This window comes from Vulpes lagopus, chromosome 7, assembly GCF_018345385.1.
Source record: "Vulpes lagopus strain Blue_001 chromosome 7, ASM1834538v1, whole genome shotgun sequence".
Classification (NCBI taxonomy): domain Eukaryota; kingdom Metazoa; phylum Chordata; class Mammalia; order Carnivora; family Canidae; genus Vulpes; species Vulpes lagopus.
In genome coordinates this window covers 49,004,050-49,026,008 of record NC_054830.1, presented here as the reverse complement: position 1 = coordinate 49,026,008, position 21,959 = coordinate 49,004,050, and the positions used below count along the sequence as shown (strand labels likewise).

The following is a 21,959-nucleotide window of genomic DNA, read 5'->3' as shown; positions in this document are numbered from 1 at the left end:
GAAATTTTTGGGATGGCATTTTGAATAAAGATTCTTGCTCATATTAGGGTTTATCTTAGTTGGTACAGAGCATATACAATTTTATCAGAGGCTGTGTAGAGCTTTTATCAGACTTCCAGGCAGCAGATGCTGATTCATTGTTTTAAAATTCCATATTAGTATGAGATAAATGAACTTTATTTTGAGGCTTTCCTGGAAGACTTAGTGGGATGAGGAGTCTCAGGAGAATGGGTCACACATTTTCAAAACAAGATTATGACAAGTTATTTTATGATTTCTGACCTTTTTCCATCTGTTGTTTTTCCTTTCTAGACAGTCACAGAGCCGGACCTAAAAAATAACCGCATATTAGATGAACTGGTAAAAAGCTTGAATTTTGCACGGTATGATTTAATTTTGTGACTAACCCCTAACTCTCTGGCCTTTTATATGAGTCCTCTCTTTACTCTGCGCACTGTTGGGGCTTAGAGAATGCAGGGTTGCATATTTTGTGTAAAATAAAGGAAGCGACAACATTCGTTACTCACTCATGTACAATCTCATGGTAATAATATTTTCTTCCTTTACTTGGCAGAAAGTCTTAATCATGAAAAACAAGGTTTAAAATGCAGATTTGAGCACTTATTTTGGGTACTACAGAGGTCTTCCAGCTTCATCTTTTATTTTTCCTGTCCTACCCCTAGAACCATCCATTTTTCCAAGAAGCCCTGGTTCCTTTTAATGGAGAATGGTATTTAGAATCAGGATCTGGAGCTAGGTATGATCACTGTTACTGAGATGTTGTTGCTTCTAAGCCCTCTCAGTGGACAGAGCTGGGTAACATATGCATGTGTACATATGTATATACTAACCTGTGTATACATGCATACCTATAATTGTTTCTGTGGCTGTTATATATTAACCCATTAATTCTTAATCTGATTTACTCAGCATGTATAAGATGGTGTGCCATGTGAAACAGGTAATTGCTAGTACTTTATACAGCTCAGAAATATAGCTTTACTCATTAGCATGATGGTAGAATTGAGTTTGGTCACCCAAAAGGATATAAGTGGCATATTTTACCAAACAGTATCTTGAATTATTTTTAGTTTTAATCATACAAATCAATCAGGAATTTTTATTATGGACATACTGTATATAGTTATTAGGTGTCCATCTCCTTAAGTATATAACTTCCTAGCTGTTGGAACAATTTTGGAGGTACATTACTTTGGTTCCGAAAATGTAAAGAGATTTCTTCTAAAGGAATCATACATTTATTTCATTGGGTTGTGTCCTGAAATGATCACATTTAGTACTCTGAACTTGCCTAATACGACATTCTAGAAATTGGCTTGGTTAGTCTTTTCCTTAAACAGTCATAAAAAAGTGCTGTTTTCTAGATTAAGAAACTCTAAGATTCTCTGAGTCTCATAATTACAGTTGTTGCTTTAAGTCTTTCACCATTTAGATTTTGAAGTCCATGAGAAAGGAAGGAGCCATATCTTTAGAAAGAAATTTGAAAAATAAAAATTTTTATTTTATCTGAGAGAGTGAGAACGAGCAGAAGGGCGGGATGGAGGGAGAGGGAGAAGCAGGCTTCCCGCTGAGCAGGGATCCTGATGTGGGGCTGTATCCCAGGACCCTAAGATCATGACTTGAGCTGAAGGCCGACGCTTACCTGACTGAGCCACCCAGGTACCCTAAAAAATTTTTTTTAAATTTAAATTCAATTTAGTTAATATATAGTGTATTATTAGTTATGGGGGTAGAGTTTAGTGATTCATTAGTTGCATATAACACCTAGTGCTTGTTCCATCAAATGTCCTCTTTAATGCCCATCACCCAGTTACCCCGTTTCGCTATGAACCTCCCCTCCAGCAACCCTCAGTTTGTTTCCTATAATTAAGAGTTTCTTATGGTTTCCCTTCCTCTCTGTTTTCATCTTATTGTATTTTTCCTTTCTTTCCCCTATGTTTGTCAGTTTTGTTTGTTAAATTCCACATATGAGTGACATCATGGTGTTTGTCTTTCTCTGTCTGACTTATTTTGCTTAGCATAGTACTCTCTAGTTATAGCCATGTTACGGCGAATGGCAAGATTTTATTCTTTTTAATGGCTGAGTAATATTCCATTATAGATATATATCACATATTCTTTATCCATGCATCTGAAAGTGGGCATCTGGGTTCTTTCCATAGTTTGGCTACTGTGGGCATTGCTACTATAAACATTGGGGTCCGGGTGCCCTTTTGGATTATTACATTTGTATCTTTGGGGTAAATACCCAATGGTGCAATTGCTGGGTTGTAGGGTAGCTCTATTTTCAACTTTTTAAGGAGCCTCCATACTGTTTTCTAGAGTGGCTACACCAGTTTGCATTCTCACCAACAGTGTAAGAGGGTTCCTCTTTCTCTGTATCCTTGCCAACATTTGTCATTTCCTGACTTCTTAATTTCAGCCATTCTGACCAGTGTGAGGTGGTATCTTCTTGTGGTTTTGATTTGTATTTCCCTAGTGCCTACTGATGTTGAGCATTTGTTCAAGTGTCTGTTAGCCATTTGTGTGTCTAGAAAGGAATTTATTAGCTGTTTGATTTTCCCTGAGACAGTAAAATTGCATCTCAAGGCTTATTTTTTTCCTAGCTGTTACTGAAAGTGTAATGACTTCCCTGCTAGTAGGAAGAGAATCTCACAAAGCAAGCACAGGTTTGTTAAAGAGAGGTGATCAGCATAGACCTTTTGATACCTTAAAGGGAGGCCATGGAATGATGAAACTCTCCCCTTTCTCACCTACTCGCAAAAGGAATAGGCTGTTTAATTATTCATTATAGTGGGTGTGGTGGGGTGAGAAGCATTCTTTGTGGATTTGGGATGGATTTTATCATTTGTTTCTCCCTGTTTGCCATGAAATTGCCCTATGGTGAACATTTCGTGGACATTTGTCATATCTAAAGTACTGGGGTTCTCTATTTGGAGAATTAGTAGGGATGAAATTCAAGCCAATCAATTTCAGTACTTGTTTGACATCTGGTTTAAGATTGATGAGGGAAGAAGTTTAATCTTATGACTAAAATGTAAGATATTTGTATCATTTGTCAGTTTTGTTTCTTTATATCTGTCATTGCCGTTTTAAGACGTGATGATTTTAAAAACTTTAATATTCTAAACCAAAATCAAAGAGTATTGGAAATAATTTCAGATATTTTTCAGACAAAAGACTGACGTTCAGATCTTTTCTTTAACTCTGCCCATTTAATTTCAAAGAACAGTGTTTTTTTTTTCTTGGCTCAGTTTTATTCCAAATAATGTTCTTAGGAAACTGTGGTGTTTAATTAAAATTAAAATTAATTAAAATTTAATTAGAATATTTTTGTCTAAGTGGTCCATCATTCTTGAGCTAAGTAAGAAAATACTGTTTCTGTATTTTTGTGTAGCAGCCAGTCTGCATCAATGTCATTTTTGCAAATTGTGAGTGTAGAGCATCATTCACTGCTCTGGTTTATCCCCATCAAGGTATGAATTTTTCTTCATGTAACTTATTCCCAAGTTTAGGAATCTAAACGTTTTAAATAATGATCGTAATAGCTAATTCCCTGAGCATCTTATAAGAGTATATAGAATATACCTTTTCTTATGGTATAGTTTAAAGCATACTGGCTTTAGATTCCAGCATAACTGGGTTCTAGTCCTGGCCCTTCCAGTTGTGATGTGACTGTGATCAAAATATTAAACTTCTCAAGGCTCTGTTCCTCCTCTGAAAGTGGGAGTAATAATTATTGATACTCTCAGTGATCATTGTAAGGATTAGAAATAGAAAGTTATACTAAAAGATACCCAGCATAATACCTGGAACAAAGGAAGCTAAGAAAAGATTCCTGTCATCATTATCATATATATTTTACCTGCATTTATATTGTCTTCCGTGTATTATAGATTGATACCCTAAGGTGTTAATAAGAATATGTGCTTTGGTGGGCCTCTGCCTGTTTAACTGAATGGTCCTAGACTGCTGTTCGCATGTTTTGGGTCAGAACAACATTTGCAGGAACTTGTACTAGTTAATGAAGTTCATGGACTTGATCGTATGGATTTCATGACTGCCTCTCTCTACCCAAAGACCTATTTTGGTTCTTGGCTGCATTCTGAAGAGGTAAGGTTATTGTGTAGTTAACAAATGCACAAGATACTCCTGTGTTTTATGGAGTCACAATTATTCTGAAAGTCTGTAATTCACCACCAAAATCTGAGTATCTATAATGAATGGTATTAGGCATTATAATACCAGCTCTCTTAAGTTAAATTTATATGAGTGATGGAAATGAAAGGAAAAGTTACCAATGCAGTTTAAGAACCCATTTTGGGATTATTACTTTCACACAGCTCGTATTTGAGGTGTGTGAATTGCAGCAGTCTCATGGTTTTAAATACCATGTGTCCATTCATGGCTTCCAAATTTATATTTTCAGCCAGATCTCACCCCAAAACTTCAGACTCATATATCCAACTGCTTACCTCACATCTCTGCTTGGACCTCTTAAAGGCAACTCTTAATTCTCTCTGCTGCCCATCACTGCCCCCCACGCCAAACCTGTTCCCACAGCCTTTCTCATCTCATTAAATGGCAGCTCTGTCCTTTCATTTGCTCAGGCCAAAGACCTTGGAGTCATCCCTGGCCCTTCCCTTTCACACTTAATCTGTCATTCCGTCAGTGAATCCTATTGGTTCTATCATTAATAGATTTCCCTAAACCAATAGCTTTTCATCACCCTGCCAATATTATCATGCCCAAACCTGAGTCAGCCTTGGATTTCTGTGATCACTTTCTAGTGGTCTTTGTATTTCTGCTTTTACCCTCTAATAGTCCTGAGGCCAGCAACCAGAGGGGATTCTTTAAAAAGGGATCCTTTAAAAGGTCAGACCATACATTGGTCCAGAGGTGGTATCCCATCTCATTTGGTGGTATCCTATCTCATTTGGAGCAAAAGCCTGAGTCTTCTTAGTGGCAGTCCTTTGGTCCCTATAGAACAGGCTCCCTTTCTGACTTCATCTCTCACTTCTCTGCTCATTTATTCTGCTCCAGGCATGCTGTCTTTCTTGTTTCTCAAACATGTCGATTATACTTTGACCTTAGAGACTTTATACTTACTGTTATTTGTCGGTGAAACAGTGTTTCATCAGATAGTTACATGGATAGAAACCCATATTATGGAAGAGAAGGTATATCTATAACACCTCAGGAAAATTTATATAAAATATTTAAAATACCAGGATCACCACCAGCATCGATGTCCCTGTCGAGGAAGAGACTGGAACATGGACTTAATCCCTAAGTTCCTCATGGCCAATGGGCAGCTGATAAGATTCTGCTTTATATAGAGGTCACTCACTATTTGGATTTCAAAGTGACTGAAGGGAGCTTTGTCTGTAAGGGAAGAAAAATTTACAAGGTTTCTTCCACTGACACAGAAACACTAGCATTTAACTCAATGGGACTATTTGGAAAATGTTGCTTCAGAAAATTCCTAGGGTATGTTGCCAACTTTGATAAAAATGATCCCAGAACTTTAGGATCAAGGGCATAGATCCTAAGAAGAATACAGTGCAAGAGGTGTACAAGATAATTGACTGAGACAAGATGTCATAGATTTTACTGGCCTTTCCCTGGCATTTTACAGAACCTATGACTATTTAGATCAGCCATGTTATGAAACTACTGATAGGATTAAACTTTACAGTGAATCTCTGGCAAGGTATGGCAAAAACCTATACCTTTACCCAGTCTGTGGCCTTGGAGAGCTGCCACAGAGATTTGCAAGGCAAAGTGCTATTTATGGTGGTACCTACATGCTCAATAAACTCATTGAAGAAATCATTGTGCAAAATGTAAAATTTATTTAACAGAGAGTATTGGTATGAAATCTGAAGGAGAGGTTACAGGCTGTAAGCAGCTCATCTGTGATCACAGCTATGTCAAAGACGGGGTAGAAATAGTATTGCCTCAGAAAGTCACATGGCTTAGTCCTTTGCTTTATTCTGCCCCTGTTTTTCACAGGTCATCTTCTCAGTGAGGCCTTCTGTAACCATCCTGTAAAAATTATCAAGCTCATCCCCTCCTCATGCACGGATGGCTTTACTGGCTTCATTTTTTCCCCATAGCACTGTCATATATGTTGTATGCCTCTGGTGTCCTTCCTTTACTACAGTATAAGCTTCTGGAGCACAAGAGACTATTTTGTTGTTATATTTCCACTGCTGGAAGTACCCTGAAATTAGTGGGCACATGAAGTTAATGCTTTTGGTTTTGGCATGGGGCATAATTTTATCATTGCAAAAGTGCAACTGTCTGCTACTTTTTTTTTTTTTTTTTTAAGATTTTATTTAACAGAGAGTATGAGAGAGAGCACAAACAGGGGGAGCAGCAGGCAAAGGGAGAGGGAGGAGCAGACTTCCCGTTGAGGGGGGGGGGGCTGGCCTAGGGCTTGATCCCAGAACCCTGGGATCATGACTTGAGCTGAAGACAGATGCTTTAACCCACTGAGTTACCCGGGTGCCCCTGTCTGCCACTTTTTTTTTTTTTTTAAGAGACGCGGAGGGAGAGGGAGAAGCAGGCTCCTCACAGAGAGCATGATGTGAGACTTGATCCCAGGACGCGGGGCTCAACTACTGAGCCACCCAGGTGTCCCTTTTTTTTTTAATCAGCACGTACAATCATACGTTGTTTTGTTGTACTTTGCTGCATTTCAGAGATACTTCATTTTTTGAGAAATTGAAAGTTTTTGGCCAGCCTGCATTGAGCCAAGTCTATCAGTATCATTTTCTCAACAGCATTTGCTCACTTTGTGTCTCTGTGTCACATTTTGGCAATTCTTGAAATATTTCCAACTTCTTCATTATTATTTGTTGTGGTGATCTGTGGTTAATGATATCGAATGTTCCTATTGTAATTGTTCTTGGGGCTCTACAAACCGCAGCCATATATGACTACAAACTTAATTGACAAATATGTGTGTGCTGACTGTTCCAATCACTGGCCATTTCTCTGCCCATTTCTTTCCCTCTGATCTCCCTATTCCCTGAGACACAACAGTATTTAAATTAAACCAGTTAATAACCCTGCAATGTTCCAGTGAGAGGAAGAGTCACATATCTCCCTTTAAATAAAAAATAAATGATTCGGGGCCCCCCCGGTGGCGCAGCGGTTTAGCGCTGCTTGCAGCCCGGGGTCTGATCCTGGAGACCCAGGATCGAGTCCCGCGTCGGGCTCCCTGCATGGAGCCTGCTTCTCCCTCTGCCTGTGTCTCTGCCTCTCAGTCTCTCTCTCTCTGAATAAAAAAAAAAAAATTAAAAAATTAAAAAAAAATAAATGATTCAACATAGTAAGGAAGGCATGTTGAAAGTTGAGAGAGGCTGAAAGTTAGGCCTCTTGCCCCAAACAGCCAAGTTTTTGAAGGAAATTAAAAGTGCTACTCCAGTGAACATGCGAATTATGAGAAAGCAAACAGACTCCTTGCTGATATGGAGAAAGTTTTAGTGATCTGGATAGAGATCAAACCAGCCACAACATTCCTTTAAGCCAAAGCCTAATGGATAGCAAGGCCCTAATTCTCTTCAATTCTGTGAGGGCTAAGAGAGGTGAGCAAGCTGCAAAAGAGAGGTCTGAAGCTAGCAGCGGTGGTTCATTAGGCTTAAGGCAAGAAGCTGTTTCTCAAACATGAAAGAGCAAGGTGAATCAACAATGCTGATACAGAAGCTACAACAAGTCATCCAGGAGATCTAGTTGAGATCATTAATGAAGGTGGGTGGTTACACTACACAACAGATTTTGAGTGTAGACGAAACAGCTTTTTATTGGAAGAAGATGCCATCTAGGACTTTCATAACTAGAGAGAGAGCAATGCCTGGCTTCAAAGGATGGGCTGACTCTCTTGTTAGGGACTAATGTAGCTGGTGACTTGAAGTTGAAGCCAGTGCTCATTTAGCATGCAGATAATTCCAGGACCCTTAGGAATTATGCTAAATCTCCTCTGCCTGTGCTCTACCAATGGCACAACAAAGCCATTTTGTGTGCTGTAAACAGCACATCTGTTTACAACATGGTTTACTGGATATTTAAAGCCCGTTGTTGAGACCTGTTGTTCAGGAAAAAAAAATTCTTTCAAAATGTTATTGCTCATTGCCAATGCACCTGGTCACCCAAGAGCTTCAATGGAGATGTATGAGATTAATGTTGTTTTCATGTCTGCTAACTCAACATCCATTCTCTAGCCTATGGATCAAAGGAGTGATTTCAATTTTCAAGTCTTAGTATTTAAGAAATATGTTTTTATAAGCCTGTAGATAGTGATTTCTCTGGTGGATCTGGGTAAAGTCATTTGAAAACCTGGAAAGGATTCACCATTTTAGATGCCATTAGTTTGGGAGACTTTGAGGATGGATAGCTGACTTTGAGGGGAGGGAAGTAAGTAACTACAGACGTGGTGGAAATAGCAGGAGAACTAGATCAGAAGTGGAGCATGAAGATGTATGTGGCTGAGTTGCAGCAATCTCATGATCAAACTTGAATGGATGAGGAGTTGCTTCTAATCCATGAACAAAGAAAGTGATTTTGTGACATCTCCTGGTGAAGATGCTGTGAAGACTTGAAATGCCAACAAAAGATATAGAATATGACATAAACTTAGTTGATAAAGCAGTGGAAGAGTTTAAGAGGCTGGACTCCAGTTTTGAAAGAGCATTTGTGGGCAAGATGCTATTAGCATCGGATGCCGTAGAAATCATTCATGAAAGAAGAATCAGGCTATATGACAAACTTCACTACTGTCTTCTTTTAAGAAACTGCTGCACCCATCCCAGCCTTCAGCAACTACCACTGTGACCAGTCAGCAGCCAGCACTGAGGCAATACCCTCAACAGCAAAAACATCATCACTCATTGTAAGCTCAGATGATGGTTAACATTTTTAAATAATAAAATATTTTATAATTATGCAGGTTTTTTTAGACATAATGCTATTGCACATTTGTTAGACTTTAATAGACTGTAAACAACTTTTATATGCACTGGGAACTAAAAAGATTAATTTGACTTGCTTTATTGTGATATTTGCTTTATTTCATTGGTCGGCAACTGAACCTGTGATGTTTTTCAGATGTGCCTGTATTGAAGTGAGAGAGTAAATTAATAGAATTAAATTCATCTGAATTATGAATAAAAGGAGAAAGAGTTATCTCCAGGGTAGACACTTACTTGAAAAGATATTCTTTTGTGGTAGCATGGAAGTGGTTTATCAGTGACAGTTTTATCCATTAGTTGAATAGCGTTTATTTTAGTTCGTCATAATGAAGTGAAAGCTTTTCTTAGTACCTTCTTTGTACCAAATTAAGATCCTGACAGGAAAAGAGAATGATTGTGGTTCTATATATCTGCATTATTTCTGTTTCCTCTCAGACGTGAAGATCCTCAGGTTTTTCTTTTAACCTTCTTCCCACTGTAGCTTTTATTTATTTTCAAACTTTTTATTGTGGAAAAGTTCACACATATGCAAAAATAGAGAAAATAGCATGATGAATGCTCACACACACATCACCTAACTTAAACATTTATCAATTCCTGGACAGTCTTTATTCTTGTACATATGTCCTTAACCGCTAAGCCATCCAGGTGTCCCTAGTTTTTAAGTTATTAAAATCAGTACACTTCTACCAGTAAAGTATGAGAGTCCCATTTTCTCCATATACTCATCCAGTCATAATAAATTTAGCCTTCCTGGTTAGTACGTCAGTGAGATTTTTGAAATTATTGTTTTTATTTTTTACTATTTCTTGCTTTCTTTTAACTGTGGTGAAATTTATATGTAGTGAGATTCATACAGTAAATTTGAATTTGGTCAATAGATTTTGGGTAATGCATACATCTTTGTAATTACCACTAGTCAGGATACAGAACATGTCCATCCCCATCACTGCCTTATTCTTACTTCTAGTCAGTCCCTCCCCCACTTCCATAGACAGTCACCTTCAGGTTTCTTTAATCACAAATTGTCTTTATGGTGCATTTAAATGGAGTTATACCGTATACATTTATTCTTTTGCTTCACATACTCTTTCTGTTTTTGTCTGTTGTTGCTTATATCAGTATGCATTCTTTTTTGCTGAATAGTGTCTGTTGTATGAACATACAGAATTTGCTTATCTATTCATCTATTGATGAATTTGGATTATTTCCAGTTTGTGGCTAGCGTTATAAGAGCTGCCATGAACATTTGTGTGCAGTCTTTGCGCAGGCATCTGTTTTCTTTTGGGTACGTGTCTGTGAGTGGAATTGCTGGCTTATATGCTAGATGCATATTGAACTTCATAAGAAATTGGCAGTTTTTCCAGTTGGGTTGGACCATCCCCACTGGTAGTGTATGAGAATTTCAGTTCTACATCCTGGTTAGTTTTTGGTAACCTTAATCCTATTAGTTTTAAGCATTTTATTGGGTGTGAAAGGGTAACTCTTTGTGATTCTAATTTGCACTTTCTGATGATTAGTGTACTTCTTCATGTGCTTATTGACTTTTCTTTTATCTTTGGTGAAGTATCTGTTCCATTTCCACCCAATTTTTAGAAATGGTATTTTTTTTTCTTAGTGATTTATAGTTCTTTATGTATTTTGACCAAATATACATATTTTTTTTTCTTTCCTGTCTCTGGCTTGCCGTTTCATCTTCTAAAGGGTATCTTTTGTTGAATAGACATTTTAATTTTGACAAAGTCCATTTTATCTCTGTCTCTTTTTTGATTACTACTTTTTAAAAAAATCTTGTCTAAGAAATCTTTGCCTACCTCAGATTGTAAAGATTTTTCCTGTGTTTTTTCCTAAAATTGTTACTGTTTTAGCTTTTACACTTACCCTTGTGAACCTATTCAAGTTAACTTTTACGTATGATATGGGGTAAGAGGATTCATTTTTTTTCTCCACACTCGGTTACTTCACCATTTATTAAAAAGACTTCGTAAATTGCAGTGGCTCCTTTTGTTGTAAATCAAGTGACTACATGTGGAGCTAATTCTGGACACATTCTCTTCAAGTCTCTTTCAGCTAATACTACAGTATCTTTAATACAGTACCTATGCTGTTAAGTCCTTAACATCTATAGTGCAAGTACTCTGCTTTGATTTCCCTTAAGACTACTCTCATTCTGGGGCCTTTGGTATCCATATAAATGTTAGAATGAATGTACCATTTCCATACCCCCAAAAGTTGTCTTTGTTTGGTATTGTATTGAATCTATAAATAAATGTGGAGAAAATGGGCATCTTAACATTGTTGAGTTTTCTAGTCCATGTAGCTAGGGTATTTAGTAGGCCTTTTAAAAATTTCCCTTGGCAAATTTGGTAGTTTTTAAGATGTGAATTTTACACATTTTTGTTAAGTTTATTCTTAGATATTTAATTTTTTTATGATATTTCAAGTGATACCTATTTTAAAATTTCATTGTCTGTTTGCTAATATATAGGCATTACATTAATTTTTCTTAGTTGATATTACATCCATGGATCTTGAAAAAATTCACTTATTCTAGTTGCTTATAGAGTCTTTGATTTGTTTCTGAATATAATAATGTCACCTGCAAATAAAAAGTTTTCTTTCTTTCCTACTATTGTGTGTGTGTATATATATATATATTTTTTTTTTTTTCTTATCACAAAAGCTAGAGCCTCCAGTACAATTTTTTTTTTTTTTTTTTAAGATTATTTATTCTGGAGAGAGTCAGAGACATAGGGAGAGGGAGAAGCAGACTCCCTGCAGGGAGCCTGATGTGGGACTCCATCCCAGGACCCCTGGGATCATGACCTGAGTCAAAGGCAGAGTCTCCACCACTGAGCCACCCAGGTGCCCCACCTTCAGTACAGTTTGAAGAGAAATGGTGGTGGTGGATATCCTTGTTTTGTTTTCAGTTTTATGGAGAGATTTTCAAAGTTTTACTAGTGACTATAATATTAGCATAGTTCTTTTGAAGGGATCTTTTATCAGATTAGGAAAATTTCTTTCTGGGGAGGTCTGAGTGGATCAGTCAGTTAAGCATTTGACTTTTTTCTTTAATATTTTATTTATTTATTCCTGAGAGACACAGGCTGAGAGAGGCAGAGACATAGGCAGAGGGAGAAGCAGGCTCCTCCCAGGCAGCCCAATATAGGACTAGATCCTGGATTCTGGGATTACGACCTGAGCCGAAGGCAGGCGCCCAACCGCTGAACCACCCAGGCGTCCCAAGCATCTGATTCTTGATCTCAGTTCAGGTCCTGACCTCAGGTCTTGACTTCCGGGCCCAGCATGGAGCACACTTAAAAAAAAAATTCCCTCTATTCCTGGTTTTCTAAAGTGTTTTTATTATGAATGGGTATTGAATTTTATCAAATACCTTTTGGGCATTTATTGTAATGATTGTATAGTTTTTTTCCTTTATTTTGCTGATATGGTGAATTACATTGATTTTTTTTCAAATAGCAAATCAACTTTGTGTTCCTGGACTAAATCCCACTTGGTTATGATGCATTATATTTTTTAAAATTTATCTCTAGATTTTGTTAATATTTCATTTTTTAATTTTTGTGTCTATATGAGATATTATTGGACCATAATTTTATTTTCCTACAATGTGCCTGTCAGATTTTGTTATCAAGGTTATGCTGGCTTTTTAAATTTCATTCCTTGTGAATTTGTTGAGTTTTACTTTATGGCCCAGAACATAGTCTATGCTGATAAATGTGCTAGGTATACTTGAAAACAATGTGTGCTCTGCGTTTGTCAAAGGTATTTTTTGTTAATTGCATCAATTTAATTGGATTGGTTCAGATCTTCTGTATTCTTACTGACTTTTATATGTTTTGTTAGTTAGGAAGGTGTGATTAGATTTATACATGCTATTATTTAAACCGACCATTATTGTGAATGGGCTGTTTCTCCTTTTATTTCTGTCAGTTTTTGCTTTATATATTTTGAAGCTATACTATTAAGTGAATATAATTTATGATTTTTATGGCTTTGAATTACATTGACCATTTTGTCAAAATGAGATGTCCCTCTTTTTCTTTTATAATACTTTTTGCCTTAATGTTGTCTGTTATTAATGTTGCCACATCAGCTTTCTTTTCATTAGTGTTTTCATGGTGCATCTTTTCCTATCCTTTTATTTTTAACCTTCCTGGATCTTTATATTTAAAGTGTTTTCTTTCAAACAGTATATAGTTGTATATTTTGTAACTTATTTTTAAAAGCAGTGTGACTATCTTTGTCTTTTGGAATATGTATCCATTACATTTAAAGGTGATCGATTTACCATGTTGTTTTTGTTTTCTTTCTCCATTTGTTCCTTTAAAAAAAATTGTTTCTTTATTCCTCCCCATTCTTTTTGATATTGAGTATTTTTATTATTTCCTTTGTTAGTTTTTACATTATACCTCTTACTGAAAAATTGACAAAATGCATCCTAATAATAGTGTACCATAAATTAGTACTTTATCATGTCCTGTACAATGCAAGAACTTTATAATGTTTTTACATTATTTAAACTCCCCCCCCCCCCCCCGCCTTTTTTTTGGCCATGTTTTGTATATATTTTACTTCATGTATGGTGTAAAACCCACAGGTCATTGTTAATGTTGTTGAAAAGAGTAGTTTTGTTTTTACCCACATATTTACCTTTTCTGGAGCTGTTGATTCTTGCTGACTTTTTTTGTGCTTCCCTCTAGAATCATTTACCTTAAGCTGAACAACATTTCTTGTAGTATTTCTTGTCTGCCAGTGAGGAATTCTCTTAAGGTTTCTTAGTTTGAGAATGTATTTTGCTTTCACATTTTTTTTTAAGGATTTTATTTATTAATTCATGAGAGATACAGAGAGAGAGGCAGAGACCTAGGAAGAGGAAGAAGCAGGCTCCCTGCAGGGATCCTGATGAAGCACTGGATCCCAGGCCCCAGGACTGTCTGAGCCAAAGGCAGACGTTTAACCACTGAGTCACCCAGGCACCCCTTGCTTTTACTTTTGAACACTATTTTCAGTGGAAATAGAACTCTTGCTAGTTTTGCTTTCTTTCTGTACTTTAAAGATACCATGATATCATTCTATTATCTTTGTTGTTGTTGTTGTCGTTGTTGAGAAGTCAGTAATGTTTTTCTTGTTTCTTAGAGCAATGGTTCTCAACTGAAATTGATTTTACCTTCCCTTTACTCCTTCCCCAGAGGACATTTGGTAATGTCTGGATATGTTTTGGTTGTCTCAATCCAGAGTGGTGTATTCCTACAATGCACAGAACAATTTCTCACAACAAAAAATTACCCGATTCAAAGTGTTAATAGTGCCAAGGTTGAGAAACTGTGCCTTAGAGGTAACATGTCTTTTTTTTTTTTTTTTCTGGTTGTGTACAAGATTTTTCTCTCTTTTATTTTTTAGCATTTGATTAGTAATACATGCCTAGGTTTTATTTTCTTTGTTTTATCCTTTTTGGGATAGATTTTAATTCCCTCTAATAACACATTTTTTTATTTATTAATTTTTTAAAATCTTCTTTAATATTCATCATAGCTATCTTGAAGTCCTTCTAATACTTCTCTTTGGATCACCTCCGAATCTCCTTCCATTGACTATTTTATTTTTTGATTAGTGGCTAATTTCTTGCTTCTTTGCATGTCTCATCATTTTTAAATGTGTGTGTGTTTTTTTTATGATTTTACTTATTTACTCCTGAGAGAGAGAGAAAGAGGCATAGACACAGGCAGAGGGGGAAGCAGACCCCCATGCAGGGAGCCTGACATGGGACTTGATCCCAGGTCTCCAGGATCACACCCTGGGCTGAAGGCAGCGCTAAACCACTAAGCCACCTCTGCTGCCCTTTAAATGTGTTTTGATGAAATTTTGTAGAGGCTGTGAATTATCTTACTTTGAAAGATATTGGATTCTGTTCTGACAGGTGGTTAAATTACCAATTTTTTGCCTTTTTTTTTTTTTTTTTTTTTTAAGTAGGCTCCATGCCCAGTGTGGAGCCCAACTCACAACCTTGAGATCAAGACCTGAGCTAAAATCAAGAGTCAGATATTTGACTGACTGAGCCACCAGGCACCCCACTAGCTCTTCACTCTTATTCTGTTAGGGCCTTGTTTAGTTTTTTATTGGGCTTAGTCTTTTTACATTTTGTATTTCCAGAGCATGGTCCTTTTTCCTAAGGTGTAGCCTTAGTGGGGTTTCAACTGAATGTTTAGGGTCGTTACCAAGATCTCTCCAATTTGGTGGGGCTCAAACTCCCACTTTTCAGCACTGATCTTGGGAATCTCAGCTTCCCAGCATGTGCCTCTTATGAGGTTCTCTTGTGCTTTCATCTTAGGCTTTTGCAGCCCTAGAGATGATCAGGAATGGGTGAGAATTTCTATGCAGATTTTTTGGGATCTTTTACTGTGGGTACCGCCTGTCCAGCACTCTGTCTCTTCAATCCTAGCCATCTTTGCCCAGAACTCTGATCTCTGTTCCCTCTGGTCTCTATTTGGACTTCTTTTCGATACTTTGAGAAGACACTTCCAGGGAAAATTCTTAGGTGAATGTTGGATCACCTCATGTCTCTCTTCTCTTTCACTGACCACAGCCTTGTATTGATCATAGTCCATGCTATAAACATTTGTTTTGTATATTTTGTTCAGATTTTAAAGTTACGTATGGTTGTAGAGTAAATCTCATATCAGGTATTCTCCATGGCTAGATTCTGAAGTATCTCCATTTTCCTGTATAAAAGATTAACTACTGGGACACCTGGGTGGCTCAGTGGTTGAGTGTCTGCCGTGGGCTCAGGGTCTGGGGATCAAGTCCCACATCCGACTCCCTGCGAGGAACCTGCTTCTCCCTCTGCCTATGTCTCTGCCTTCTTTCTGTGTCTCTTATGAATAAATAAATAAATAATCTTTTAAAAAATAAAATAAAAGATTAACTGCTTTTTAAGTTAGATTTATTGTTTTGAAGAAATACTGATTTGGTTGTCATTATGGAGTTAAGTTCATTATGGAGTTCTGTATTTCACAGAAACAAGTGTTAAAGGGGAAAACAGCTTATTTCAGTTAACTTATTGTATATAATTTGACATCTTAGTTATCCGTTGTGTTTTTTTGTGCTTCAAGGAATCATCTGTTGCAGTTTGCCTTAGAGTCACCACCCATATCTCCTGCTTCCTCCTCTTCAAAGAACCTTGCTGCCAAAGTAAACGCTCCTGTAGCCTTCAGACATTCTTTAAAGCAAGAAAGCAGGTTAATGGAGAATTTCTTGATCAGAGAAATGAGTGGTTCCACGTCAGAGTTGTTGATAAAAGAGAACGAAAAAAAATTGATCCTTCAGAAAGAAGTGAGCACTTCTTCAAAGACCAAAGAGACCCCTTCTATAGAAAAGACAGCTCCGCGTTCCTTAGATGCTCATGTTCCTGAGACACCTTCTACATCAACTTTGAGACAGGTTACCAGAGGTAGGAAATTATTTTCATATATGTATTTTCTTACTTAATGGAAATCTTTTCATCCCATATGACCTGAGAATAAATAAGCAGCTTGAGGGGGAAGGCATGGAAAAAGACAATCCAAATTTCACATCATAACAGTCTCAGAAATTGATGTAGGCAGGGCTGCAAGATATTTTTGTATTCTTTCTTTCTCATAGAATAGGAATTTAGGCTGATTGCTGGAAAAATGAGGCAGTTTTAATTAGCTCATATTTTATGGCAGTAGCTTTCTATTTTTCAGCTTTTAATTTCCCCCCACATCTTTCATATCATTTCCAGTTTAATCTTAACAAGCTTCTTTTATCTTCTTCTACCCTTCTTTGAACACTTCTAAGCTGTTCTGACTGGCATTTATTGCTAGAGACAATTTGACCCCTACCCTAGCACTCTGACCTTATTTCTTACCTCTCCCTCTCAAAAATCCTTTGCACTAACCAAACTGATCTTCCCATTATTCCTTGAATATACCCAGAGATTGGAAAAATTACAAGCTGCAGGCCAAATTTGGCTTGACACCTAATCTTATAAGTAAAGATTCCCTGGAAAATAGCCACATCCATTTGTTTACATATTGTTAATGAATGCTTTCATCCTCCGTGGTGGTTACTAGTTGCAACAGAGACTATCTGGCTTGCAGAGCCTAAAATCTCTACTACCCGGCCCTTTACTAGAAAGGTTTGCTGGGGTACCTGGTGGTTCAGTGGGTTAAGTTTCCAGCTCTTGATTTCGGCTCAAATCATGATATCAGAGTTGTGAGATTGAGCCCTGGTTCAGGGCTCTGTGCTCAGCAGGGAGCCTCTCTCACGTGCACTCCCTCTACCCTCCACCCCCACTCATGCTTCCTTGTACTCTCTCTCTCTCTTAAAAAGGTATGCTGACCTCTGTTTTATCATTCTTTTACCTTTCTAGACTCTACCCAGATCCTAACCATTCTTTGGTTATGTTAGACAATATTGATATTTCACATCATTTAAGTGTTATAGCACTTGTTTTCTGCACTATTTTGTGTATAGTTTGCTTTTTTGATGAATAGGTCAGCTTGTTTAACCAATTGTTTCCATGTCTTCTCTTGCCTCAGAGTACCTTTTAGGCAGAAACTATGTCTTAGACATCTTTGATACATCCACATCACACATAGTACAGGGCAATTAGTGGTTACTTATTTTAGTTTTTTAAAAAGATTTTATTTATCTGAGAGAGAGGAGAGAGACTGCATGTGAGAGAGTGCAAATGGTGGGGAGGGGAAAAAAACAAATGGTGGGGAGGGGCAGAGGGAGACAGAGAAGCAGACTCCCCTCCCCTCTGAGCAGGGAGCCTGACTATGATGTGGGGCTCGATCCCAGGACCCTGAGATCATGACCTGGGCTAAAAGCAGATCCTTAACTGATTGAGCCACCCAGGTGCCCCCCCCATTAGTAATTATTAAACTTAGGTTGAAGTTAACCATATTAGCACTCAAGGGTTAAACTTTTTAAGATTATGTGACTCTTGCATTTTATACCGTTATCTTTTGTCAGTCTGTCAATTAATGGACAGTTCTTGTAGTGTTTTTAGTTTGATAGTTGACTTTTTTTCCCATAAAAGACCATTTTTTTTCAAATGTAATCTTAGCATGAACCATAACACATAAAATAGATAAAATTGACCTTATTCCATTGAAGTAGAGATGGAAGACTTGACTTCCAACCTCATCGCCGCCTTTATCATCACGGTAGCTTCTGGGCCACAAGATTCTTCCACAACTCTCTGCAACTTCCTCATACAGTTTGAGAATGATTGTGTTTCCTAATGGCAACACTTGTAATTACAAATTAGAGTTAAATTATCAAATTTGTAACCATTGCTGATTTGAACAGTAGTGGGCCCAAACCAACAGATGCTTCAGTTTAGTTTTGCATACCTTCCTGTCTCCAGCCAGGTGTATCTTCTTCAAGATGTTATGATTGCTGCAGTGCTAAATATGAATGACTCTAAGACGGGAAAACTTAAGCTCAGTGCTATAGGTTGGTTACACCTTGGTAGCAAAGACTTAACCAAGCATTTTCTAATAAATGAATCTCCTAACTTCTTTGCAATTTCTTCTGGTAGGCACAGGATTCTAATTATGTGACTTTCCACAGTTGAGCCATTACTCAGGAAACAGTCTGTCCCAATCCTGTTGCCCCAAGGCTTTTCTAAGTGTATATTTAGGTTGGGATTCTATTTTTTATATTAATTGCTGAAAGATGACAGGTTATACATTGTTTTTGCCCTTTCTGTAAATAACAAAGTCTCCTTTTCTCTTTTTAAAAAATACAGTGGATTGTCCTGTTTGTGGGGTTAACATTCCAGAAAATCACATTAATAAGCACTTAGATAGCTGTTTAACGCGTGACGAGAAGAAGGAAAGCCTCAGAAGGTAAGAAAGTTAAGAATAACCATTGAGCTATTTTAGCAAGGTACTTCTTGTGCTTTACACACTATTTGCCACCTCTTCTGTGTCCTTCATCCTGAAGGTTATTTCCCATAAACCATGATAATCTGGTGACCTGCATTTCTCTTTAGAAATGTTTCATCCTGGCGGGCTTGGCTGGCTCAATCAGTAGAGCATATGGCTCTCAATCTGAGGGTCCTGAGTTCAGACCCCACATTGGGCACAGACCCTACTTGAAAAAAAAAAAAGAAAAAAAGGAAATGTTTCTTCCTGAGGAATGAGTTTCAAGTATAGAAGCTGAGCATTTTCCCCTTGAATAGTAAGAAATCAGCACTGATACTCTTGCTTGGACTGCTCTTTTTCTAGATGGCTCTGTCATATTTCTTCTAATGTATTTAGTTCTGTCAGTATATCCAAAGACATACTCATCCGTACATAATTAAGTTCAAGTTCCAATAGGTTCCTGCTCCTTAGAATACTGTAGTCCTGCCATTTTTTTTATCTTGCAATTTAGAAGCACTCTTTCTCTCTTAGAGAAAGATTCACTATGCTGGTTAGTGTATTAAAGACTGAGAAGTCCAACACCAAAGGTAATTGTTGGATTTTGTTTCATCCAGTAATTACATTTATTTAACCCTAAAATCTTTTTTAAAAAAATTTTATTTATTTATTAGAGAGACAGCGCACCAATGAGAGTGTGTGCATATGTAAGCGCATGAGTTGGGGGAGAGGGAGAAGCAGACTCCCCACTGAGTAGGGAGCCCACCAGAGGCTCGATCCCAGGACCCTGATATCGTGACCTGAGCGGAAGGCAGATGCTTAACCAACTGAGCCACCCAGGCACCCCTTGACTCCAAGTCTTTTTTCCTCATAATTCACATCTTGCAAAACTAATTTTTGGAAGATTTTGGGGTCTGGTCACATAAAAGAGACTGTGACATTTAGAACATTTTATTCACAGTACCCTGACAGGCCAGTTCCTCAATGTGGGTGACAACCCTTTACCCATTCTGTGTTGAATCATATCAGAGTTGATTCAAAGAATACTCCTCCCTTTGATGTCTTCAGATTCTGAGGACTCTTTTTTTTTTTTAAAGATTTTATCTATTTATTCTAGAGACACCCGGTGTGGGGAGGGGGAAGAGAGAGAAAGAGAGAGAGAGGCAGAGGGAGAAGCAGGCCCCATGCAGGGAGCCTGACGTGGGACTCGATCCTGGGTCTCCAGGATCACACCCCAGGCTGCAGGCAACGCTAAACCGCTGCGCCACCGGGGCTGCCCGATTCTGAGGGCATTACTCTTAAATGCATTACTCACTTTCACTAAATCATGGAAGAAGGATCAGTGTTATTTTCATGTTTGGGGAATCATCTATCAAGCTTCATGTTTTAAAATTCTGGACAGAAATTGTTCATTTCTGCTAGTGCTTTTCATCGTAAATGTCAGTGAACAAACAGTTTCTCATTTGAATTTCAGTCATAAGTTTAATTGTCTATCTTTGATAGAAATAAATGTTTTAGATACAGACTTAATGAACTGTCCTTCACAGTGTGCTTGTATAAACTCCTATAAAACGTTTCAGCTCTTGCTACCCACTGTGACTTTATTTAGCTGTCATTTTACCTGTCTGGTGGAGCCCACCAGGCAATTTTCAGAAATGTAATCTTTTGAGGGTTTGCAGGTCTTTCTATAGTTAAATAGTTATCTCTGGCTTTTGGGTGTTATTGATAGAGCATAAAAGAAATAATTTAGCCAAGGAATGGTACTGTTGGTTAGTAGAAAAATGTTTGGTTGTTTTCAGTCTATGTATATTCAACTGTATTATCTCTCAGTATAACCTTTGTGCAATTTATGTCAGATTTACCCTATGGAGGCTTGTTAACATAGATTTTAGGTCTCTAATTTAGAACTTAATCTTTGGTAGGTGATGTGGAGACATGACCAAGAATCTGCAATTTAATAAACTCTCCTGGTGGTTCCAAGATCCACTATAGTTTGTATAGCATGGCCTTGAAGGCGAACTAGTTATATGCAAGTCCTCTGTAAAATCTTGGACTTTTTTTTTTTTTTTTTGGATAAACCATTTACTTTCAAGTATTTATTAATTTTACTGGAAACTTTGGTATTTTAATTTTGAAATTATTGGAATTGTAATAGCTACTTTGAATGCATATTTATTAAGCACTTAATTGCCATGGTGTTGTGCCAAGTAATGTACTCAGCCAGTTTATAAGATTAAATAGATTAAAGCTCACTAAGGAGTCCCTGTTTATAAAATTATCTCAAGTCATTGATACCCTTAGGTAGTTTGACTTCTATTCCATTTTATAATGTTTATTAACTGCTTTTTTGAGGGAGCAGAAGAAAATCATTTAATAGGGCTTTGCTATATTAAATTATAGTTTGTGCTTGTCAGCATATTAATTATATAAGTAGAATGAAGAGCCAGGTGGTGGTTTTGCTATTACACTTATAATCCTTATATATTTAATATAATTAATTGAAGTTGAAGAGAACAAAACCCACTTATATTTTTTGCTATTATTCACAATCATGTTCTTTGAAGATGATGCCATAAGAATATTATCTGCCTGTCAACTTTCAGAACTCTTTTTTCATTGGCAGTGATAAATTTGGTAAAGCTATCCATCCCAACGTATCTTTTATTTAATCTAGAGCTTTTGCACAATGATTACCTCCACTTTGAGGGGACAGTTTTGCCTATGGACCAGCACTTTTTCTAAAGTAGCTATATTCTTAAATCTGTAGTCTTAATTTCAATAGTGTTTGTACTCGGATTTTCCGAGGTAACTGTTTTTTGCAGAGATTTTACATGGAAACCATGGATGTGTTTTAGGACAAACATGCTTTAAAACACTGGAGAATTGAGGATGTCTATGTAAGTGTGTTTCTAAAGTGAGGTTTTCTTAGCATTTAGTGCACAAGCCTTCCTTTTTTTTTTTTTTTTTTTTTTTTTTAAAGATTTTATTTATTCTTGGAAGACACAGAGAGGCAGCAACATAGGCAGAGGGAGAAGAAGGCTTCCTG

General features: G+C 37.2%; 1 protein-coding gene and 1 pseudogene across 8 annotated transcripts in view; both read left to right on the top strand.

Annotated features, from left to right (window-relative positions):
• RAD18 (RAD18 E3 ubiquitin protein ligase) overlaps positions 1 to 21,959 on the top strand; it is a 115,307-nt gene that overhangs the window by 34,548 nt on the left and 58,800 nt on the right. For 7 of the 8 annotated variants that reach the window (XM_041764023.1, XM_041764022.1, XM_041764019.1 and 4 more), the window contains 3 exons: positions 313 to 383; positions 16,130 to 16,467; positions 18,799 to 18,898. In XM_041764023.1, the coding sequence (XP_041619957.1) occupies positions 313 to 383; positions 16,130 to 16,467; positions 18,799 to 18,898 (509 nt within the window). The remainder of the gene's footprint in view (positions 1 to 312; positions 384 to 16,129; positions 16,468 to 18,798; positions 18,899 to 21,959) is intronic. The other variant, XM_041764026.1, reaches the window with a different exon arrangement.
• On the top strand, positions 5,171 to 6,052 carry LOC121494535 (annotated as a pseudogene).